This window comes from Brassica rapa, chromosome A09, assembly GCF_000309985.2.
Source record: "Brassica rapa cultivar Chiifu-401-42 chromosome A09, CAAS_Brap_v3.01, whole genome shotgun sequence".
In the NCBI taxonomy this organism is placed as follows: domain Eukaryota; kingdom Viridiplantae; phylum Streptophyta; class Magnoliopsida; order Brassicales; family Brassicaceae; genus Brassica; species Brassica rapa.
In genome coordinates this window covers 26,144,005-26,163,889 of record NC_024803.2, presented here as the reverse complement: position 1 = coordinate 26,163,889, position 19,885 = coordinate 26,144,005, and the positions used below count along the sequence as shown (strand labels likewise).

Here is a 19,885-nt window from a genome sequence, read left to right as displayed (position 1 = left end):
ATCATTTAAATATCCATTAAAAATATTCAAAAATACTTGAAGAAAACAAAATTACCTTGGTTGATGTAAGGAGGGTCCAGCAGAGTCGGCATCGTTGTATGGTCTGACAAAGAATCCTCACTAAAGAAATTGAGTTTCTTTTCTGTTGTTATTAATCGGTATGGATATGTACTCTAAAATTCTACTTGAGTATGAAGACAGAAAAATGTATCAAATTTAGCTTTAAAAAATATTTACTTCTCATTTCATTCATTGAAAAATTATAATGTTGTTTCCTTGGGTTTATTAGACCAATTTGAAGAAATCATTAAAATTTTAACTACACTAAAATTCTCAAAGAATGAAGATTAACCTAAAAAATCAAGCAAGACTATTGGAGGAATTAAAAAAAATATCACCCTATGCACTTATGCAGTTTAGCTCAAAAGTTTTAATATCCCCGCTCAAATTCTTTTCTAGAACAATGATACAACCACTCCTTATCAACTATACTGAAATCAATTTTATTAAAACAGAATCACAAAGTTGGACACAACTTGTTTCTAAGTGAAAATTTTAAAATATACTATACAATATATTTTATACGATTACAACCTTAATATTAAAAATAACTTATCCTAAAATCTAACCTAACGATGGTAATATTTAAAAGGTTCTAAAAATCGGTCTAGGCGGTGCCTAGGCCCCTGCCTAGACGGCAACTCGGTCCTATCCGAAATAATTTTTTTAAAATCTGATTTATACGATTCAAATTGGTTTAAACCATCTTAAATCGATTAAAACCTGTTTAAATGGATTTAAATTTGTCTAAATATGTAAAATTAAGCAATAATATTACTACAAATCTAAAAATTTGTCAAATTTCTTATTTTTTATATATCTAATTTTCATAATTCTTCATAATAATTTTATAATTGAACATAAAAACTTAAATATGTCATATAAGTGTATAATATAAATAAAATAAATCTATAATTTACTAATGCCTAGGCCTTGTCTAGGCCCCGAATAATCTGCCTAGTCGCTAGTCCTCTATAAAGCGCCTAGTAACCGCCTAACGAATTTTAGAACATTGATTTAAACTATATATATTTCGGTTATGATGTGACCAAACCAAACAAACATCTTGGTTATAGATTTTGAATTTTGTGGATCATGTTTTAAACTATATAGATCTCGGTTTTCATTTACGATGCATTCATAGATTTTTCATAATATTTATGTTCATTCTTAACATAGAGTAAAAAATATTATATGTTTTAATATTAAACAATCATATGGTATAACATAAAACGATAATTATTATAATTCTTCACATATGTAGAACATTTCCTATTATATATGTTCTTTTACGCCATACAACAATCATATCATATAATATACTTTAGATTATATGTTGATTTTAGTTTAACTATATGGGTTTAGGGTTTCAATTATATAGGTTTACGGTTTCGATTATATATAGGGTATAAGGTCTAACTATACCAAACTTAAGGTTAACAAAGTTCTACTATAAAAGTATTGTTAGTATGTGATATCATATATACATTATACTAGGTAGTGATCCGCGCCATGTGCGAAGTGAAATAGTTGATTAGATTATTTATTTTACGTTGTACTTAGAGATTTTGTTTTTCAATCGATTTGGTGAATTTTCTTTCTTTTTAAAGTCTTTCTGAATTAGGATTTTTTCTAACAACTTTATTTTGTTTTTAATTTTTGGTCTGATATGAAAAGTCTGTAAAGAATAACAATAGTTGGCTAAACAAAAGATCCGACTTTGTGTGTGGTGTTTTTCACTTCAGTTTCATTAATTCATAACCAATCACAATTATTTGTTGCCCTCGTGTACATAAGCTTCAACCATTGCCAAGTTCTACAAGGTACAAAACTTTCAATTTTTTAAAAATTTATCATTTTAGAATTTTAGTTGATACGAATCTTACTGATTTTGTAAATTATTTTTCAACAATGATATTATTCAGTAGTTACATGGAGAGTACTTCAATTCACTAATACAATTGTTAAAAATGCAAAAATGCAAAAAAAAAATGAACTGATTAAAAAATTAGTGTGTCAACACATTGACGAGATTTAGTAAAATTATATCTTAAACCACATTTAAATTCAACTAGGCATATTTTATATATCTCAGACAATAAAAAAAACTAATATAAACGTCAAATTTCAAAATTTTAATTAATGTAGTATATACACTAAAATTCAATGTCTTTTATTTTAGAAAAAAATATATCTTAAATTAAAAATCCAAAAAGGAATTTGTAAATTAATAACTCGATAAATTAATAAAATACTGAAGTATCAACATTGTTAATTTAAAGAGTTTTTACTGTACTTTAATTCTATTAGTCTGTTATGACTAAATATCTTTATAGAAATAAAAGGAAAGAGTATATTTTATATTTGACTAAGAAAATACTTCTCAAAATGTATGTTTTTGCTATTATATATACTCAGAATGTTTGGAGAAAACTCATAAAAAGTTACAGAGAATAGCTTATATTGATATTAAAAATGGCTATCACAATGAAGACTTTAATCACATTTGTTTTTACTATATTTTTCATTGTATCTTCTGTTCATTGTGGTACTACAGCTACCGCTGATACTCCGGGTAATGGTTTGTCTTTATATCCCCATTTTAAAATATTTTTGATTAATTAATATGTATTGATTTAAATTGTTTTTTCGTATAAATAGGTTACGGTGAAATAAAGCAGGTAATATGCTACGACTTCTCGAGGCCGTGTGATACTAGAGGAGAATTAGGTTGTGATGACTTTTGTATTGATTGGGGTTTTCTTAGAGGACGCTGTGCTCCAAGAAAATGTTGTTGTGAAAGATAAGTATGTGTCCCAGATTTTTCTTTTTAAGAAGTACGTATCCAAGATGAAATCACCTAATTAAATGTACTGGCATTGTTTGAAAAATAACATCAATAATATTCATTCGTTTTATATATCTATACAAAAAATCTTGAATGAAATAAACAAAATTTACTGATTAAAATCAGTTTTGCTTAAATTTCAGTAATATTTATTTTTAAATGAAGAAAAATATATGGAAAAAGAATCATAATGTCTATGTGTACATTGTAATCCAAAGATATTTTATCTCTCCTAAAATGTTTTTAAAACCAGACTGATTGTTTACCAAATTTGACTATGAAACGATCATATAACCAGTTTGGATTTTAAAGTTGTTGAACCAGATAAAAACCACTAAAACTGTCAAAAATCTTTATAGATACTTAATCAGTTTTAGTTTGTCTTTAATATTACTTTCAAGTAAAGTTTGGTTCAGTTCTTCGGAACCAATATTTTACTCAGACTTGTATTCTTCTACTAATATTAAGCAAAATAAAATAAATGTAAAACAAATATTTCGGGCTTATTTTACATACATAATTAATTGGACCATACTTAAAAAGAGCGAATAAAATTGATTGGGTGTCGTGTCGATATTTTTGGGCATGTTGCAAATTTGATATACTATAACCAATAACATGTAATTTCTTATAAACCATTCTTGATAAATATAATAAACCACGATACAGTCAAGTGAAAGGGGTTAGGGTTGCGTCGGAAATAATGTGATCTCTTCACTTGGCGTCTGAATTACGTTTTCAATCGATTTCGTGAATTTTCTTTCTTTTTAAAGATTTTCTGATTTCTCATTTTTTCTAACAATTTTACTTTGTTTTTAATTTTTGGTCTGACATGAAAACTGTGTAAAGAAAAACAATTTTTGGCTAAAGTAAAGGTCCAACTTTGTGTGTGATGTTTTTCACGCTCGTTTCCTTAATTCATAACCCTCACAATTATTTGTTGCCTTCGTGTACAGAAACCTCAACCACGGCCAAGTTTGGTAAGATACAAAATTTTCAATTTCTAAAAACATTTTCATTCTAGAATTTTAGTTGATGTACATCTTAATGATTTTGTAATTTTTGTAATTTCAACAATGATATTATTCATTAGTTGCACGGAGAGAACTTCAATTCACTAATACAAAGGTTAAAAAATGTAGAAACTAAAACTGAATTGATTAAAAAAATTAATGCGTAAACACATTACATTATTTGCACAGAAGTTAAAAAAATTAGTGTGTATTTTAAAAGATTGTAAGACTGCCACGTCAATATTCTAATTTTTAAATAATTGTGAGGCTTTCACGTATCAATTAGTGTGTGAACACATTTAATAAACATATTTATCTTTTAATATTAATGAGATATTTTTTTTAAGTTTAGTTGGTTGATAACCATATATTCAATCAATACTATTTAAATACAAACAATTTTAATGATAACAAATCTCACCTAATAAAACTAAAAAAATCTAGCATCAGTTTATAATTTTTTACACTCATACGCAATTTAAATGGTAACATATCTCGGTGAATATAGAAACTAATAAATCTCAATGTATTCTACCATTGGTTGGTTCAATTGTAAAAGGTAACAAATTTCAATGAATGTAGCAAATAACATCGATTATCAATACTATTAAAAAACAAACAATTTAAATGGTAACAAATCTCACTGAATATAGGAACTAAAAAATCTAGCATCGGTTTATAATTTTTTGAACACACAATCAGTTTAAATGGTATCAATATCATATCTCACTGAAAATTGGAAATAACATCGATTATAATTTTTTTAAATCCACAAACAATTAAATCGTAACAAATCTCAATGCATAAATTCATGATTTGGTAAAAATTTGAAAATACGGTTATAGAATTTATTTCTTAACCACATAAAATATACAAAATGGTAAAAGATACTAATGTATATATATATATATATATATATATATATATATATATATCCACCATTAAATCGAAAGTTCACAAACATTTCCAAAAGTAAATATTTGGTATTTAATAAATTTTAACTTAAATATAGCAAACTTGGGTATCTAGAAAATCTACAAAATATATTACATATACGGTGAAACTTCTATAAATTAATAATGTTGGGATTACACCAAAACTATATTTTTTATTAATTTATAGAGATATTAATTTATCGATATACTAATTGAACCAAAAACTTAATTTGAGACTATAAAATTATATTATTTTATAGAAATTTTTAGTATATATTAATTTATAGAGTACAATGTTTAACAAACAAAGATTTAACAATGTTTTATCCCTATAAACAAAGATTTAACAATGTTTTATCCCTATAAAATTCTCTTTTTTTCTTAACATCTGAATACAATTAAAAGGTAATGCAAACTTTCACGAGAAAATAGAAACGGAAATATGAAAACGAAAAAGCTCAGTTCCCAACGAAATGATCTTAAAGGGAAATATTTAGCAATCATTGGTTAGAGCAACATTATTGCAAGGACTTTAAGTTGAGTCCTTAGAATTTTCTATTAATATTGTTATGGTTAAGACATTGTTATGGGACTTTGCTAAATATGGTGATTATTGGTGGGACTATAATTTGTCCTTAGCTACATAAATTATTTATTTTAGTACATAGCAACATAGAATTAATGTGTTTAGGATAAAACAAATAACGTTTTAAATTTTTAAAATATGAAATAGACAAACATTTTATTCATTTCATAGAATATTACAAACATTTTTTTTATAAAAAAACAGAAAATCATACAAACACCATAAATAAAACAAAACAAACAATTTATTCAATTCATATAAATTTAGAAATTATATGTCATTTGGAAGATGTCCAAATTTAGCCCATATATATTCAATCAAATCATTTTTTAAGTGTTGATGGGTTTGTCTATTCCGAAAACTTGTTCGACGATCCATTGTATTGCCGAGTTGTGAAGGCATATTGACGGAAAATGAATCCTCATCTTCTCTTTCTTGAAATTCAAAAGCGTTAAACTGAGTGAATGATGCTCGTTCATCTTCGACAATCATATTATGGAGTATTATACAAGCTCTCATAATATTTGATATTTTGTCTTTATCCCATAACTTAGATGGATTTTTGACAACAGCAAATCTAGCTTGCAGGATTCCAAAGGCACGTTCAACATCTTTTCGAACAGCTTCTTGGGTTTTAGCGAATAATGAATTCTTCGGACCTTGTGGTAGTCTGATAGATTGAATAAAAGTCGCCCATTTCGGATAAATACCATCAGTAAGATAATAAGCCATATCGTACTCCGTTCCGTTGACATTAAACTTTACTTCTGGTGCTATTCCGTTAATAATGTCATCAAAAACAGGTGATCGATCAAGAATATTAAGATCGTTCATAGTACCTGGAGCTCCAAAAAAGGTGTGCCATATCCAGATGTCATATGAAGCCACCGCCTCCAAGACAATTGTTGGTTTGTCTGTTCCTCGTGAATACATTCCTTTCCAAGCAGTGGGACAATTCTTCCACTCCCAATGCATACAGTCGATGCTTCCAATCATCCCTGAAAATCCACGTTGTTCGCCGATATGGAGTAATCTGGCCAGATCTTCCGGGGTGGGACGCCTTAGGTATTCATCGCCAAACAGGAGGATTATACCGGCGGTAAATTCGTGCAAACATTTTCGAGCTGTTGTTTCGGCAAGTCGGACATATTCGTCAACCGTGTCAGCTCCACTTCCATATGCCAATTGACAAATTGCTGCGGTAGATTTTTGTAGAGGGATAGAGTAGACCGTCCGAGTGCATCTTGTGTTTGATGAAAATACTCTACTTTGGCAGAGAGACGATGCACAATACGAATGAACAGTGATTTATTCATTCGAAACCGTTGCCAGAATAAATTGCTCGAGTACGTCGGAGTTTCAGAAAAATAATCATTCCACAATTGCTTGTGGCCTTCCTCCCGGTGTCTCTCGATAAAAACACGTTTTTTTCGGTCTTTTGGTTCCGGAATAGGAGCATAGTACGTTGTTAAAAAATTCTTCAAATGGGGTATCAAGATCAATATCATCATCATTATCTTGGTGGTAATGATAATGAGAAGATGAGGCTATTTGAAATGAAAATAAAAGAGAGGGATGATTTGTGTTGCTCAAATGAGAAGAGATATCTCATATATATAGCTAAAGGAGTTGTAGTTTTGATTTTGATGTAAGAAACACCCGTGATACTTATTTTTTTAGAATCATTCATCCTGTGAATGTTGCTTGTTTTGAAACACCCGTGATACTTATTCATTTTGATGTAAAAAACACCCGTGAACCTTGTGTTCATTTGATGTACCAACTTGCATACCAAGTACAAAACACCCGTGAACCTTGTGTTCATATTATACATAAACATATTACATAAGAAGTACAAGTTCTAGTTGAAGTTTAAACAACAGAAACATAAGTCATAAGTTTTGACAATGCTGCACCATACATAAACAACTGAAACAACGTGAGGACACTGCTGCAACATAAGGCTACTTGACCATGAGTACAATGGCTATGATCACTAATAGAAAAACCATAACCCCTACAACGAATTCATCCTTTTTTCCCAACCTAGTTATTTTTTTACCTAATTCACCACAAATCTTCTCAAGCTTAGCGAGTCTCCTCAGTCTCATCATGTAGCTCTTTCACCCGGTTAAGATGTGACTCGTACTCAGTAACAAATGATAGAGAATCTACCTTTTGAGACAGCAGGCCATACTGTGTACACATAGCTCTCATCTCCTCCATCACCGCGACGTCCCATCACTTCCAGACATGGCAATCTCCGTCATCCATGTTCTCACAGGTGTAAAACCTTCTCCCAGGATCAGTTCTTGTGTAAGACGTCTCTACAACCGGTTGGCCACCACAATAGCATTCCTTCGGGAAGCCATACTCAACCTCTGGCTGCGGAGGGTACACAACCTGCGCGGCATCAATCTCAGCTTGGTCCAGCATGATATCGAATTCTGTTTCGCTGTATCCACTGTCTGCTGAGTTCTCACCATAGTCCTCCGATTTTGAAGGCTGCGTGTAGCTATAATCCAGCCCCATTTCTTCTGTAACCTCCAAACAAAAAAAAAACATAAGTTTTTTACTTTATGAAACATAACTCATGGCAACACAATCAGGCATTAACTTAATACATAATTCAACGCAACAGAATCAAATAAAGAAGCATTATATTAGACAAGACTTGTTCCCATTACATAACATCACAGAACATAGACATCACAGAACATTATAAAATAAACTCAGCACAAAAGAAACAATAGGATTATCTTAGACGCAACACAACCACGGAAAACAAACATTGATTTTTTTTTAGAAATTAGAACAACTCAGCAAGGAGTATATTCTTGACAGCTTCTTCACTCTCACTAAGTGGCTCCTTTCTAGTAAGGAGAGTGTCTAGTATAGCAAGCTTCGAGAGTTTCTCCTTCTTTGACAAATCTTCCATCTTGAGCTCCCACATGTTCCTATAGTTCTCAACAGCCTTTCCTTGACTACTATTCCTTCGGGCTTTTGCAGCCTTTATACCTTCAGGCCTTATCTCTCCCTCACCAACGTTGGTACTTGAAGGTTGGGAAGCGTCCTCACCAGTCTTTCTCTTTGAACTGACAGCAGCTTTAGGAGGGTTCAGGTTAATCCACTTCTGTTCATACCTCAAGACACACCACGCATGCTCAAGGGTAAACTTGGTTCCGTTATTAGCGTAGAAGATCTCATGAGCCACCATTAGAACGTCATTGTCACTCTGACCGCTCGTAACTTGTCTCTCTGCTGCAGCAAATGCGGCACAGAACTTGTTGGTATGATCATTTATTTTGTGCCACCTTTGCTTACAGTGGACATGCTCCGTATTCTCACCAGCCTCTGTCGTGTTGGGGTCAAAATCGGTCACGACGGAATCAATGTCGAAAGTCCGTAAAAATCAGCATAACCGTTTTTACGAAAAGTAATCTTCGTAAAGATTATCTTTACGAACAGCCTTGCAGTAAAATATCGTCCAAATCTCAATCGAACCACTAAATACCGATTGTCCGAAGGCAACGGACATGTATCCAAATCGGCCGCGGACAAGCTCGAGTATGGAAATCAGACCGCGGACAAGCCAAGCTCGATCGATACGCGGCAACCAAGCATGCACACAGCTCGGTCGCTACGTAGCGACCGAGCTCGAGCCAAGCTCGGTCGCTACGTAGCAACCGAGCATCCGTCTCGCTCGGTCGCTACGTAGCGACCGAGCCCGAGCCAAGCTCGGTCGCTACGTAGCGACCGAGCGATCGTCCCGCTCGGTCGCTACGTAGCGACCGAGCTCGAGCCAAAGCTCGGTCGCTACGTAGCGACCGAGCGATCGTCCTGCTCGGTCGCTACGTAGCGACCGAGCTCAGCCAAGCTCGGTCGCTACGTAGCGACCGAGCGATCGTCCCGCTCGGTCGCTACGTAGCGACCGAGCTCGAGCCAAAGCTCGGTCGCTACGTAGCGACCGAGCGATCGTCCCGCTCGGTCGCTACGTAGCGACCGAGCTCAGCCAAGCTCGGTCGCTACGTAGCGACCGAGCGATCGTCCCGCTCGGTCGCTACGTAGCGACCGAGCGGGTCCCGCTCGGTCGCTATGTAGCGACCGAGCTCGAGCCAAAGCTCGGTCGCTACGTAGCGACCGAGCGATCGTCCCGCTCGGTCGCTACGTAGCGACCGAGCTCAGCCAAGCTCGGTCGCTACGTAGCGACCGAGCGATCGTCCCGCTCGGTCGCTACGTAGCGACCGAGCTCGAGCCAAAGCTCGGTCGCTACGTAGCGACCGAGCTCAGCCAAGCTCGGTCGCTACGTAGCGACCGAGCGATCGTCCCGCTCGGTCGCTACGTAGCGACCGAGCTCGAGCCAAAGCTCGGTCGCTACGTAGCGACCGAGCGATCGTCCCGCTCGGTCGCTACGTAGCGACCGAGCTCAAGCCGAAGCTCGGTCGCTACGTAGCGACCGAGCACTCGTTTCGCTCGGTCGCTACATAGCGACCGGGCTCGAGCCAAAGTTCGGTCGCTGTGTAGCGATTGAACCTTTCCGAACATCGATACGACACCAGTCCTTGCATTCTCGTCAAACCTTCGAATGCTATCTCCCGAAGACCGTAGCAAGCTCAGTCCATGTTTCCCGCTATTCTAATTCATCGATCAAACTTCGCGGATTAGAAACCGCGGAAAACTCGTAGTAAACGTGTCGAGTCGGAAGACGGCCCAAAGGGACCTAAAACACGACTCGAGGCCCATCCTACGATTTTTCTTAACCAAAAGCCCGTGAACCACAGCATGGTTCGCGCTTGGCCCACGAGGAAGGATAAATGTCAAGTTTCCGCGGATAAATACGGAAGTTTTGAAGATAATTGTGAAGATCGGGAAAAATGGAATATCTCCATTTTTATGCTATGACGGCTTAAGGGCAGAAGAGTAAAAGCGTAAACCGACCTTGGAGCTAGTATATAAGGAGTCCTAGGCGAGGAGCAGAAGGGAGAACTTTTTAGATTCGGAATTCTCTGCACTTAGAAACTTTAGGCTTATTCTCGACAAGTTCGGTTTCTATGACTGGCACTCAATTACTAGACGAACTCGCCCAGGCAGTTCGATCTCTTGTCCAGCTCTATCAATTGAACTACGTTCGGCTTGATCCTCGAAAGGGGTACGTAGGCAGCCTTTAACAAGGTTCAGTCCGAAATCAATCTAAGCCTTTTAGATATCTTTTTCGTCCTTTGTTATCGAGCTGCGACTCAACTAGGATTAGGGTTTTATGTTGCTAGAACTAGGTAACTCGCTGACGGCCCCTGCGGCCAAAGCCTTTGTATTCTCTTGTAATGATCGCAACGCTCTTACGCGGACTCGAAATAAGATCTACTGTTTTCTCTAAACTCGTTTGTTATCTTTTCATGATTTCCGCATATATTCGATCACTTGTCGTTGGCTCTCGCAGAGATCCGGGACCTCTGGGAAATTAGGGTTTTCCTAGTTTCCTTATTTTAACGGAAATCGACAGTGCGAATTTCGGTTCTCACAGTTTGGCGCTAGAAGGAGGGGGGGTTACGGATTACTCTTACTCATGGCCACAAAACGCTTGATCGAAACGATGTTTGGATATATGAAAGACAAACTCGCAGCACTGACTGCTCCTATGGCCAACGCTTACGCAAACGCCGTAGTTTTCAACAAAATCGAAAACTTAGTCGCGACCTTCTGCCACAGGAAGAGCACTAAAACAAGCTCGCGATTCCTCCCTGTAAACAAGAAGGGAAACGATAAATCTTATCAAAACCCCGTAAACAAATCTCGATGCATAAGGGTTTTACCAAAACACGTTTTCCGAAAACATTTCGGAAGGATAAAACTTGTTCTCCCAAAAAAACCGCTGAAAAATCCCTACGTTAATCGCGGAAAAAGGAAACACAACAAAACGATTACACAGCTCGGTCGCTACGTAGCGACCGAGCACGCACACTGCTCGGTCGCTACATAGCGACCGAGCATGCACACGCTGCTCGGTCGCTACGTAGCGACCGAGCACACACGCTGCTCGGTCGCTACGTAGCGACCAAGCACATACGCTGCTCGGTCGCTACGTAGCGACCGAGCACGCACGCTGCTCGGTCGCTACGTAGCGACCGAGCACACACGCTGCTCGGTCGCTACGTAGCGACCGAGCACTCACACGGCTCGGTCGCTACGTAGCGACCGAGCATGCACGCTGCTCGGTCGCTACGTAGCGACCGAGCACGCACGCTGCTCGGTCGCTACGTAGCGACCGAGCACGAACACGCTGCTCGGTCGCTACGTAGCGACCGAGCACGCACACTGCTCGGTCGCTACGTAGCGACCGAGCACGCACACTGCTCGGTCGCTACGTAGCGACCGAGCACGCACACGCTGCTCGATCGCTACGTAGCGACCGAGCACACACACTGCTCGGTCGCTACGTAGTGACCGAGCTCAAGCCAACTCTCCACTCGCTACATAGCGACCTGTAAGGCCTCAGAAAGGTCCTCCTTTGGGTTCTGTTTTGAATCCTCGTCCAAACGCTTTTCGTTTCGTCTCAATCGGAGTTTCCGTTGAGATTTTACGACGAACACAAGTGGGAATCTTCTCGGCTTGCTTCCACTCGCTACGTAGCGACCTGTCAGACTGTCAGTCGCTACGTAGCGACCTGTAAGGCCTCAGAAAAGTCCTGCTTTGGGTTCTCTTTTGAATCCTCGTCGAAACGCTTTTCGTTTCGTCTCAATCGGAGTTTCCGTTGAGATTTTACGACGAACACAAGTGGGAATCTTCTCGGCTTGCTTCCACTCGCTACGTAGCGACCTGTCAGACTGTCAGTCGCTACGTAGCGACCTGTAAGGCCTCAGAAAGGTCCTTCTTTGGGTTCTCTTTGAATCCTCGTCGAAACGCTTTTCGTTTCGTCTCAATCGGAGTTTCCGTTGAGATTTTACGACGAACACAAGTGGGATTCTTCTCGGCTTGCTTCCACTCGCTACGTAGCGACCTGTCAGACTGTCAGTCGCTACGTAGCGACCTGTAAGGCCTCAGAAAGGTCCTTCTTTGGGTTCTCTTTTGAATCCTCGTCGAAACGCTTTTCGTTTCGTCTCAATCGGAGTTTCCGTTGAGATTTTACGACGAAAACAAGTGGGACTCGTCTCGGCTTGCTTCCACTCGCTACGTAGCGACCTGTCAGACTGTCAGTCGCTACGTAGCGACCTGTAAGTCCTCAAAGGGTTCTTCCTTTGCGTTCTCCTTTGAATCCTCTTCGAAATGCTTTTTGTTTCGTCTCAATCGGAGTTTCCGTTGAGATTTTACGACGAAAACAAGTAGGACGCTTCTTGGCTTGCTTCCATTCGCTACGTAGCGACCTGTCAGACTGTCAGTCGCTACGTAGCGACCTGTAAATTCTCAAAGGGTTCTTCCTTTGCGTTCTCCTTTGAATCCTCTTCAAAATGCTTTTCGTTTCGTTTCAATCGGAGTTTCCGTTGAGATTTTACGACGAAAACAAGTGGGACTCGTCTCGGGTCCCTTCCACTCGCTATAGCGACCGAGATGACATCCTCACTCGCTATAGCAACCTGTCAGGCCTCAAAGGGGTCCTCCTTTGCGTTCTCCTTTGAATTCTCATCGAAACGCTTTTGGTTTCGTCTCAATCGGAGTTTCCGTTGAGATTTTACGACAAAAACAAGTAAACCTCATCCTAAACTCCTTGGCTTGTTTCTGCTCACCCTACCTCCATCTTTGCGTTCACTTTCGAATCTCGATCGAAACGTCTCTTGTTTCGCCTCGATTGAAGTTACCATTGAGACTTTACGATATAAAAAAAAAAAACCGCAAAGACCTATTTTCTCGCATGGATTCAGATTAATCGTATAAAACGGCAATGGTTAACTTAACACCTTAGCCGCCTTAACTATACGATTACGTTGGACCTTTTTACAAAAATCGACGTCTTATCTAAGGAGAAGATAACAGTCAAGTTCGGAAGATAAATGTCAAGTTTCAAAGGGTAAACACCAATATCGGAAATGGCGAACATACACGAGAATAGGAAACGGAAATGAGCACGCAAAACTGAGAAGGGACAAAACTGCATCTTCGAGAGAACTAAGGTATTTCCGACTTGAAATTTTTGAAATCAGACTTGGAATTTTCGTAGGAAATTACTTTGAGGCTGCCATAGAACTTTAGGGAACGTAAAACCTAGGCGGATAGTCTAGCGAACTAAGTTTTAAGCGATTTTTCCTGTCTCGATATATTGTCCCATAATTGTTCATCCAGATCTTGCAAACCGATCTAAACTCTCCGAAAGTCGAGAAATGATCGCCACGCATATCAAGCTCGCTTCCTAAAGAGAGAAAAAGTTAGAGACATGAACGTCGTCTTAAAACCGATTCGTTTCTGGCAATTTTCTCGGAACCGACATATCCCAAGTCGTCAACGTGGAAACAACCAAATCACAGTCCAAGCGTCGTCTATAAATCGTCCCGAATTATCGATCATTCCAAACATCAGGAGAGGAAACGTACACAACCCTTCAAAGTATCGGTTCAACCGTTTTTCTTTCGTAAAAAAAAAAGGGGGAGTAGGTACGTATACTATACTCGTATACTCCCAAACTTCAAAAAACTTCTGCAAATCGTCAAGAATAGGCAAACGACAATCTTAATATTCGTCTAAACGCTAGCAACATATCCAGACGATCATGAACATAATCTCAAAAACTATACATCATTTCTTGTCGCAATCATGCGTACAGAAAACTTGTACCAATATCAAACTGAAACTCGACGATTAGCCAAAGTATTGAAGCCTTTTCCGGCTTCAGAAAGCCAGTTTCGTTTTAAACTTAGCGGCGAGAAATCTTCAATCACCAAAGCATTCCTTTCAGTTTCCGTTGTACCAAGTAAGTCACGGAAAAGTATCGAAAACATTTGCGACGAAGAAAACTCGAGAATATATGTAGCATCGTGCACATTAAAAGGAGCACTTTCCTCCCGATGGTTAGCTAGATCCACTTCTGGTTGACCAATTCGTTCAAGAAACAAATGTGTCATGAGAATCCTCTCGAAAAACCTATGAAAAACGTTCCGCGACTAGATCGTATTGAAATAAACTTCGGTAATACTCCATGGGTAACGCCAAGCAACTTTCACCTAAGATCAAAATCACAGCGGGAACGTTTCTCGTAGAACCCGCAGAAACAATGCTACTTTGACATATGTATACATATCACTGATTTACGACCTTCGTAAAATCGGTTATATGATATGATAAATTATCGTATAGCCCACAATCGGAAATCATATGATAAATTCTTCATAACGAAACTAAGTCCTAACAACCAAACGGTTAACGGAAAATCTAAACTTTTCGAAAATTGACCAAGTTCAATACGCTCCACAATTCACTTTAAGCCCGCAACGTTTTAACCACAATACGCGGCATGTAAGGAAAAATTCGTAACAAAGCTTCTAGAGCTATACGAAACATCCTAAAAAATGCACGAAATACATCTCGGAAGGCCAACTCTTCACAAAGCACCATGAAGGAAAACACTTGTTCCCATGGACAAATTTACACGACACCTCAGTCATAATTCCTCGATCGCAAACAAAACTATTAGCATCCGAGCAGGAACAACAATTTTTGGCTGCGAACATTCTTAGTCAAACCAGAATGTTTCTCAAACACAGGGCTAATACTAAACCCTCGCAACATCGCGAAATATCTTCAAAGCCCGCGAACATTTCAAGCACGAAACGTGGCATACGAAAGAATAACAAATCTTCAGCATCGCGAGACGTCGCGGACGCCTGAAGATTAGTTCTTCGACGAAATTTCCTTCCTCGATAAAAACACCTTCATGGAAGACCAGACAGTCATACGCACTAACATCTTCTCAAAACATATTCTTCGCGAAGACTCAAAATAGTAATTTTTACCATTAAGTTTGTTGCTGATCACAACAAACTCTTAACGTCCTAAACAGACTTAGCCATCTCGTAGAAGATGACTCTCTTACATCCGACACAAGGATAATAGCGCTATAAAAGAAATCCGAAATTTTGGTCCAGCACTTCCGGTCTCCGGAGAGATGCTCGATTCCAACCATACAAGTCGTATAAGCCGAGAACCTATCGCGGACTTTAAATCGGTATGGAATCAGGATGAAACTGAAACGGGATACGTAAGTCGAATTAGTCATCGCACCCTCTAAAACCAGGAGTAAACCTAGGTCTTGCCCTAAACCCAGCGCACTGGTCTCTAACATCTCTAGGCATAGTATCAAACACCCTGATACGAGATCCCAAAATTTGTCTCTTTGCCAATATTCGAACGTCTTCAGAAAATCCCGCAAGTTTACACACTGCGGAAAACTCTCGAAACAGATTATGGATATGGCAATTCACACAGAGTTAGATTACGAGACGACAACTCGTAGTCTTCCCTCTACACCCATACAAAATGCCATCGGCAGCAACACGCCTTATAACCGCTACATAAAAACTAGACCATAAAGGTCCTACTGGAAAACTAGTCATAAGAACCTTAACTCCAAGATGAACTACGAAAGGCTTGATCCCTTCAACAAGGGTACGTAGGCAGCCGTCATAAGGCGCAGCCCCAATCTTATCGCGTTTTCTACTTTTAGGAGAGCGAGAAGATCACTTACCACAGACCTTTTCAACCATTAATTCCGCCTAACTCACCTACCTTGCCTAACTTGCCAAGCCACTCGCTAGAACCTCACGCTAGAAGCTCATGATTCTAACGAGCTGGGGGGCTAACTGTTGGGGTCAAAATCGGTCACGACGGAATCAATGTCTGAAAGTCCGTAAAAATCAGCATAACCGTTTTTACGAAAAGTAATCTTCGTAAAGATATCTTTACGAACAGCCTTGCAGTAAAATATCGTCCAAATCTCAATCGAACCACTAAATACCGATTGTCCGAAGGCAACGGACATGTATCCAAATCGGCCGCGGACAAGCTCGAGTATGGAAATCAGACCGCGGACAAGCCAAGCTCGATCGATACGCGGCAACCAAGCATGCACACAGCTCGGTCGCTACGTAGCGACCGAGCTCGAGCCAAGCTCGGTCGCTACGTAGCGACCGAGCATCCGTCTCGCTCGGTCGCTACGTAGCGACCGAGCGATCGTCCCGCTCGGTCGCTACGTAGCGACCGAGCTCAGCCAAGCTCGGTCGCTACGTAGCGACCGAGCGATCGTCCCGCTCGGTCGCTACGTAGCGACCGAGCGATCGTCCCGCTCGGTCGCTACGTAGCGACCGAGCTCAGCCAAGCTCGGTCGCTACGTAGCGACCGAGCGATCGTCCCGCTCGGTCGCTACGTAGCGACCGAGCTCGAGCCAAAGCTCGGTCGCTACGTAGCGACCGAGCGATCGTCCCGCTCGGTCGCTACGTAGCGACCGAGCTCAGCCAAGCTCGGTCGTACGTAGCGACCGAGCGATCGTCACGCTCGGTCGCTACGTAGCGACCGAGCTCAGCCAAGCTCGGTCGCTACATAGCGACCGAGCGATCGTCCCGCTCGGTCGCTACGTAGCACCGAGCTCGAGCCAAAGCTCGGTCGCTACGTAGCGACCGAGCGATCGTCCCGCTCGGTCGCTACGTAGCGACCGAGCTCGAGCCAAAGCTCGGTCGCTACGTAGCGACCGAGCGATCGTCCCGCTCGGTCGCTACGTAGCGACCGAGCTCAGCCAAGCTCGGTCGCTACGTAGCGACCGAGCGATCGTCCCGCTCGGTCGCTACGTAGCGACCGAAGCTCGAGCCGAAGCTCGGTCGCTACGTAGCGACCAAGCTCAGCCGAAGCTCGGTCGCTACGTAGCGACCGAGCACTCGTTTCGCTCGGTCGCTACATAGCGACCGGGCTCGAGCCAAAGTTCGGTCGCTGTGTAGCGATTGAACCTTTCCGAACATCGATACGACACCAGTCCTTGCATTCTCGTCAAACCTTCGAATGCTATCTCCCGAAGACCGTAGCAAGCTCAGTCCATGTTTCCCGCTATTCTAATTCATCGATCAAACTTCGCGGATTAGAAACCGCGGAAAACTCGTAGTAAACGTGTCGAGTCGGAAGACGGCCCAAAGGGACCTAAAACACGACTCGAGGCCCATCCTACGATTTTTCTTAACCAAAAGCCCGTAACCACAGCATGGTTCGCGCTTGGCCCACGAGGAAGGATAAATGTCAAGTTTCCGCGGATAAATACGGAAGTTTTGAAGATAATTGTGAAGATCGGGAAAAATGGAATATCTCCATTTTTATGCTATGACGGCTTAAGGGCAGAAGAGTAAAAGCGTAAACCGACCTTGGAGCTAGTATATAAGGAGTCCTAGGCGAGGAGCAGAAGGGAGAACTTTTTAGATTCGGAATTCTCTGCACTTAGAAACTTTAGGCTTATTCTCGACAAGTTCGGTTTCTATGACTGGCACTCAATTACTAGACGAACTCGCCCAGGCAGTTCGATCTCTTGTCCAGCTCTATCAATTGAACTACGTTCGGCTTGATCCTCGAAAGGGGTACGTAGGCAGCCTTTAACAAGGTTCAGTCCGAAATCAATCTAAGCCTTTTAGATATCTTTTTCGTCCTTTGTTATCGAGCTGCGACTCAACTAGGATTAGGGTTTTATGTTACTAGAACTAGGTAACTCGCTGACGGCCCCTGCGGCCAAAGCCTTTGTATTCTCTTGTAATGATCGCAACGCTCTTACGCGGACTCGAAATAAGATCTACTGTTTTCTCTAAACTCGTTTGTTATCTTTTCATGATTTCCGCATATATTCGATCACTTGTCGTTGGCTCTCGCAGAGATCCGGGACCTCTGGGAAATTAGGGTTTTCCTAGTTTCCTTATTTTAACGGAAATCGACAGTGCGAATTTCGGTTCCCACATGTCGCACCTGCGAAGTACTCTCCTACGCGTTTCCAGAAGGTCCCTGACTTCTGTTCATTCCCAATAACAGCATCCTTTGATGTGTTTAGCCAGGCACTGATGAGATCCTCGTCATCAGCAGGAGTCCATTTCTTTCTCACCACACGCTCCACTGGTGTCGCATCAGGTTGGGATGGAGTCTGAGCTTGCTGCGAACTGAAAGGAGGTATATCGGAGCCTCCAATGTTTACACTATAAGGAAAACTTTCAGGAGGAATGTTTTCCTGAACAACATATTGTTGTTGACTCGTAAGAATGCCAATGTAGCCAGAGTACTGGCTACTTTGATTTCTGGAATCCATAGCAAGAAAGAAAGAGCAAAGAGAATTCCAAATAAAGCTGAAGGATGAGCTTTGAGGAGAGTAATAACACGCTTTGGTTTTAAAGAGAAATAAAGAGCTAACATAAAAGACCTAAAAAGCAATAACTATCAACCACCTAACCATTATCTACCAAAGTCTAATCAGAACTTAATACCGTACTTGAACTACAAAGCTATCACACTCTCATTTACAATACAATCAATTTTCGTTCTAAACTACAATGTGTCATCAGAAGCAACTGTAACAAGCAATAATAGACCGTAAAACATAACTAAAAAGCAATATAGTTACTACAAAATCGAACTACAACCTATCAACTCATGTTTGTCCATCGCATACACCATCAAAGCATTAATACACAACAACAACATTACCAACAAAACAATCACACGCTACCAAGTTTTGGCACTCATTTTTCGAAACAATCACAACTTCGGAGACTAGGCAAAATTAAAGCTACTTAAATCAGTACATAACAACAAAATTCGCAACTAAAAACAGAACAAATTTGAACCGATTTCGAATGGCAGATGAACTAATAATCAAAGATTAACAACAAAATTCAACCATAACACTCTCCTACCGAATCCAGACACAATACAAAGTCCTATGGACTCAGACAACCGAATCCACACACAAGATTAACAATAATAAACCATAATCAAATGGATTACCAATCTTATCATCTCAATTGACATCCTACGGATCTCGAATGGAAGAGGAACGCATACTTTTTGGTTCGAAAACGGAGGAGAATCGAAGGATGTCGACCGTGGAGACAACAGATCGGTCTCGTCTTGCGAACTAACCGAGAGGATTTCGTTTGCGGCGAGAAATCGTCGGAAGAATCTTCTTCAACTGCGTCGCCTTCGAGACTGAATCGGGAGAGGAAGAGGCTGAAATGGATACCGAATGTCGAGACAAACCCTAGACGACTTCAACCCATGCTCAAAAAATGCCAGCTGGCACGTAAAGGACCGAAAAAAGAAGTCCCGTATTAAGGCCCGTCCTTCATTTTCTCCCATATTTTTCATTTTCTTTTAAGCCCAAAAAGCCTAAGGACGAGCCCAAGGACGTGCGATAATCTTGCTCTTAGAGATTCATTCCATATCCTGGTATGTAGCCATACGGACTGTGCCAGTCCTGAGTTTTCGGAGACCAGATGCTATACAAAAA

At 40.2% G+C, this 19,885-nt stretch overlaps 1 protein-coding gene across 1 annotated transcript; it reads right to left on the bottom strand.

Moving 5' to 3' along the window:
* Positions 1-8,251: 8,251 nt before the first annotated feature.
* On the bottom strand, positions 8,252-18,688 carry LOC103840351 (glutathione S-transferase T3-like). Its single transcript, XM_033278453.1, has 2 exons — positions 18,355-18,688; positions 8,252-8,703 (listed from the first exon to the last, which is right to left on the bottom strand). The coding sequence occupies exons 1-2, from the start codon at positions 18,686-18,688 to the stop codon at positions 8,252-8,254; spliced, it is 786 nt and encodes a 261-aa protein (XP_033134344.1).
* Between the last annotated feature and the right edge of the window lie 1,197 nt (positions 18,689-19,885).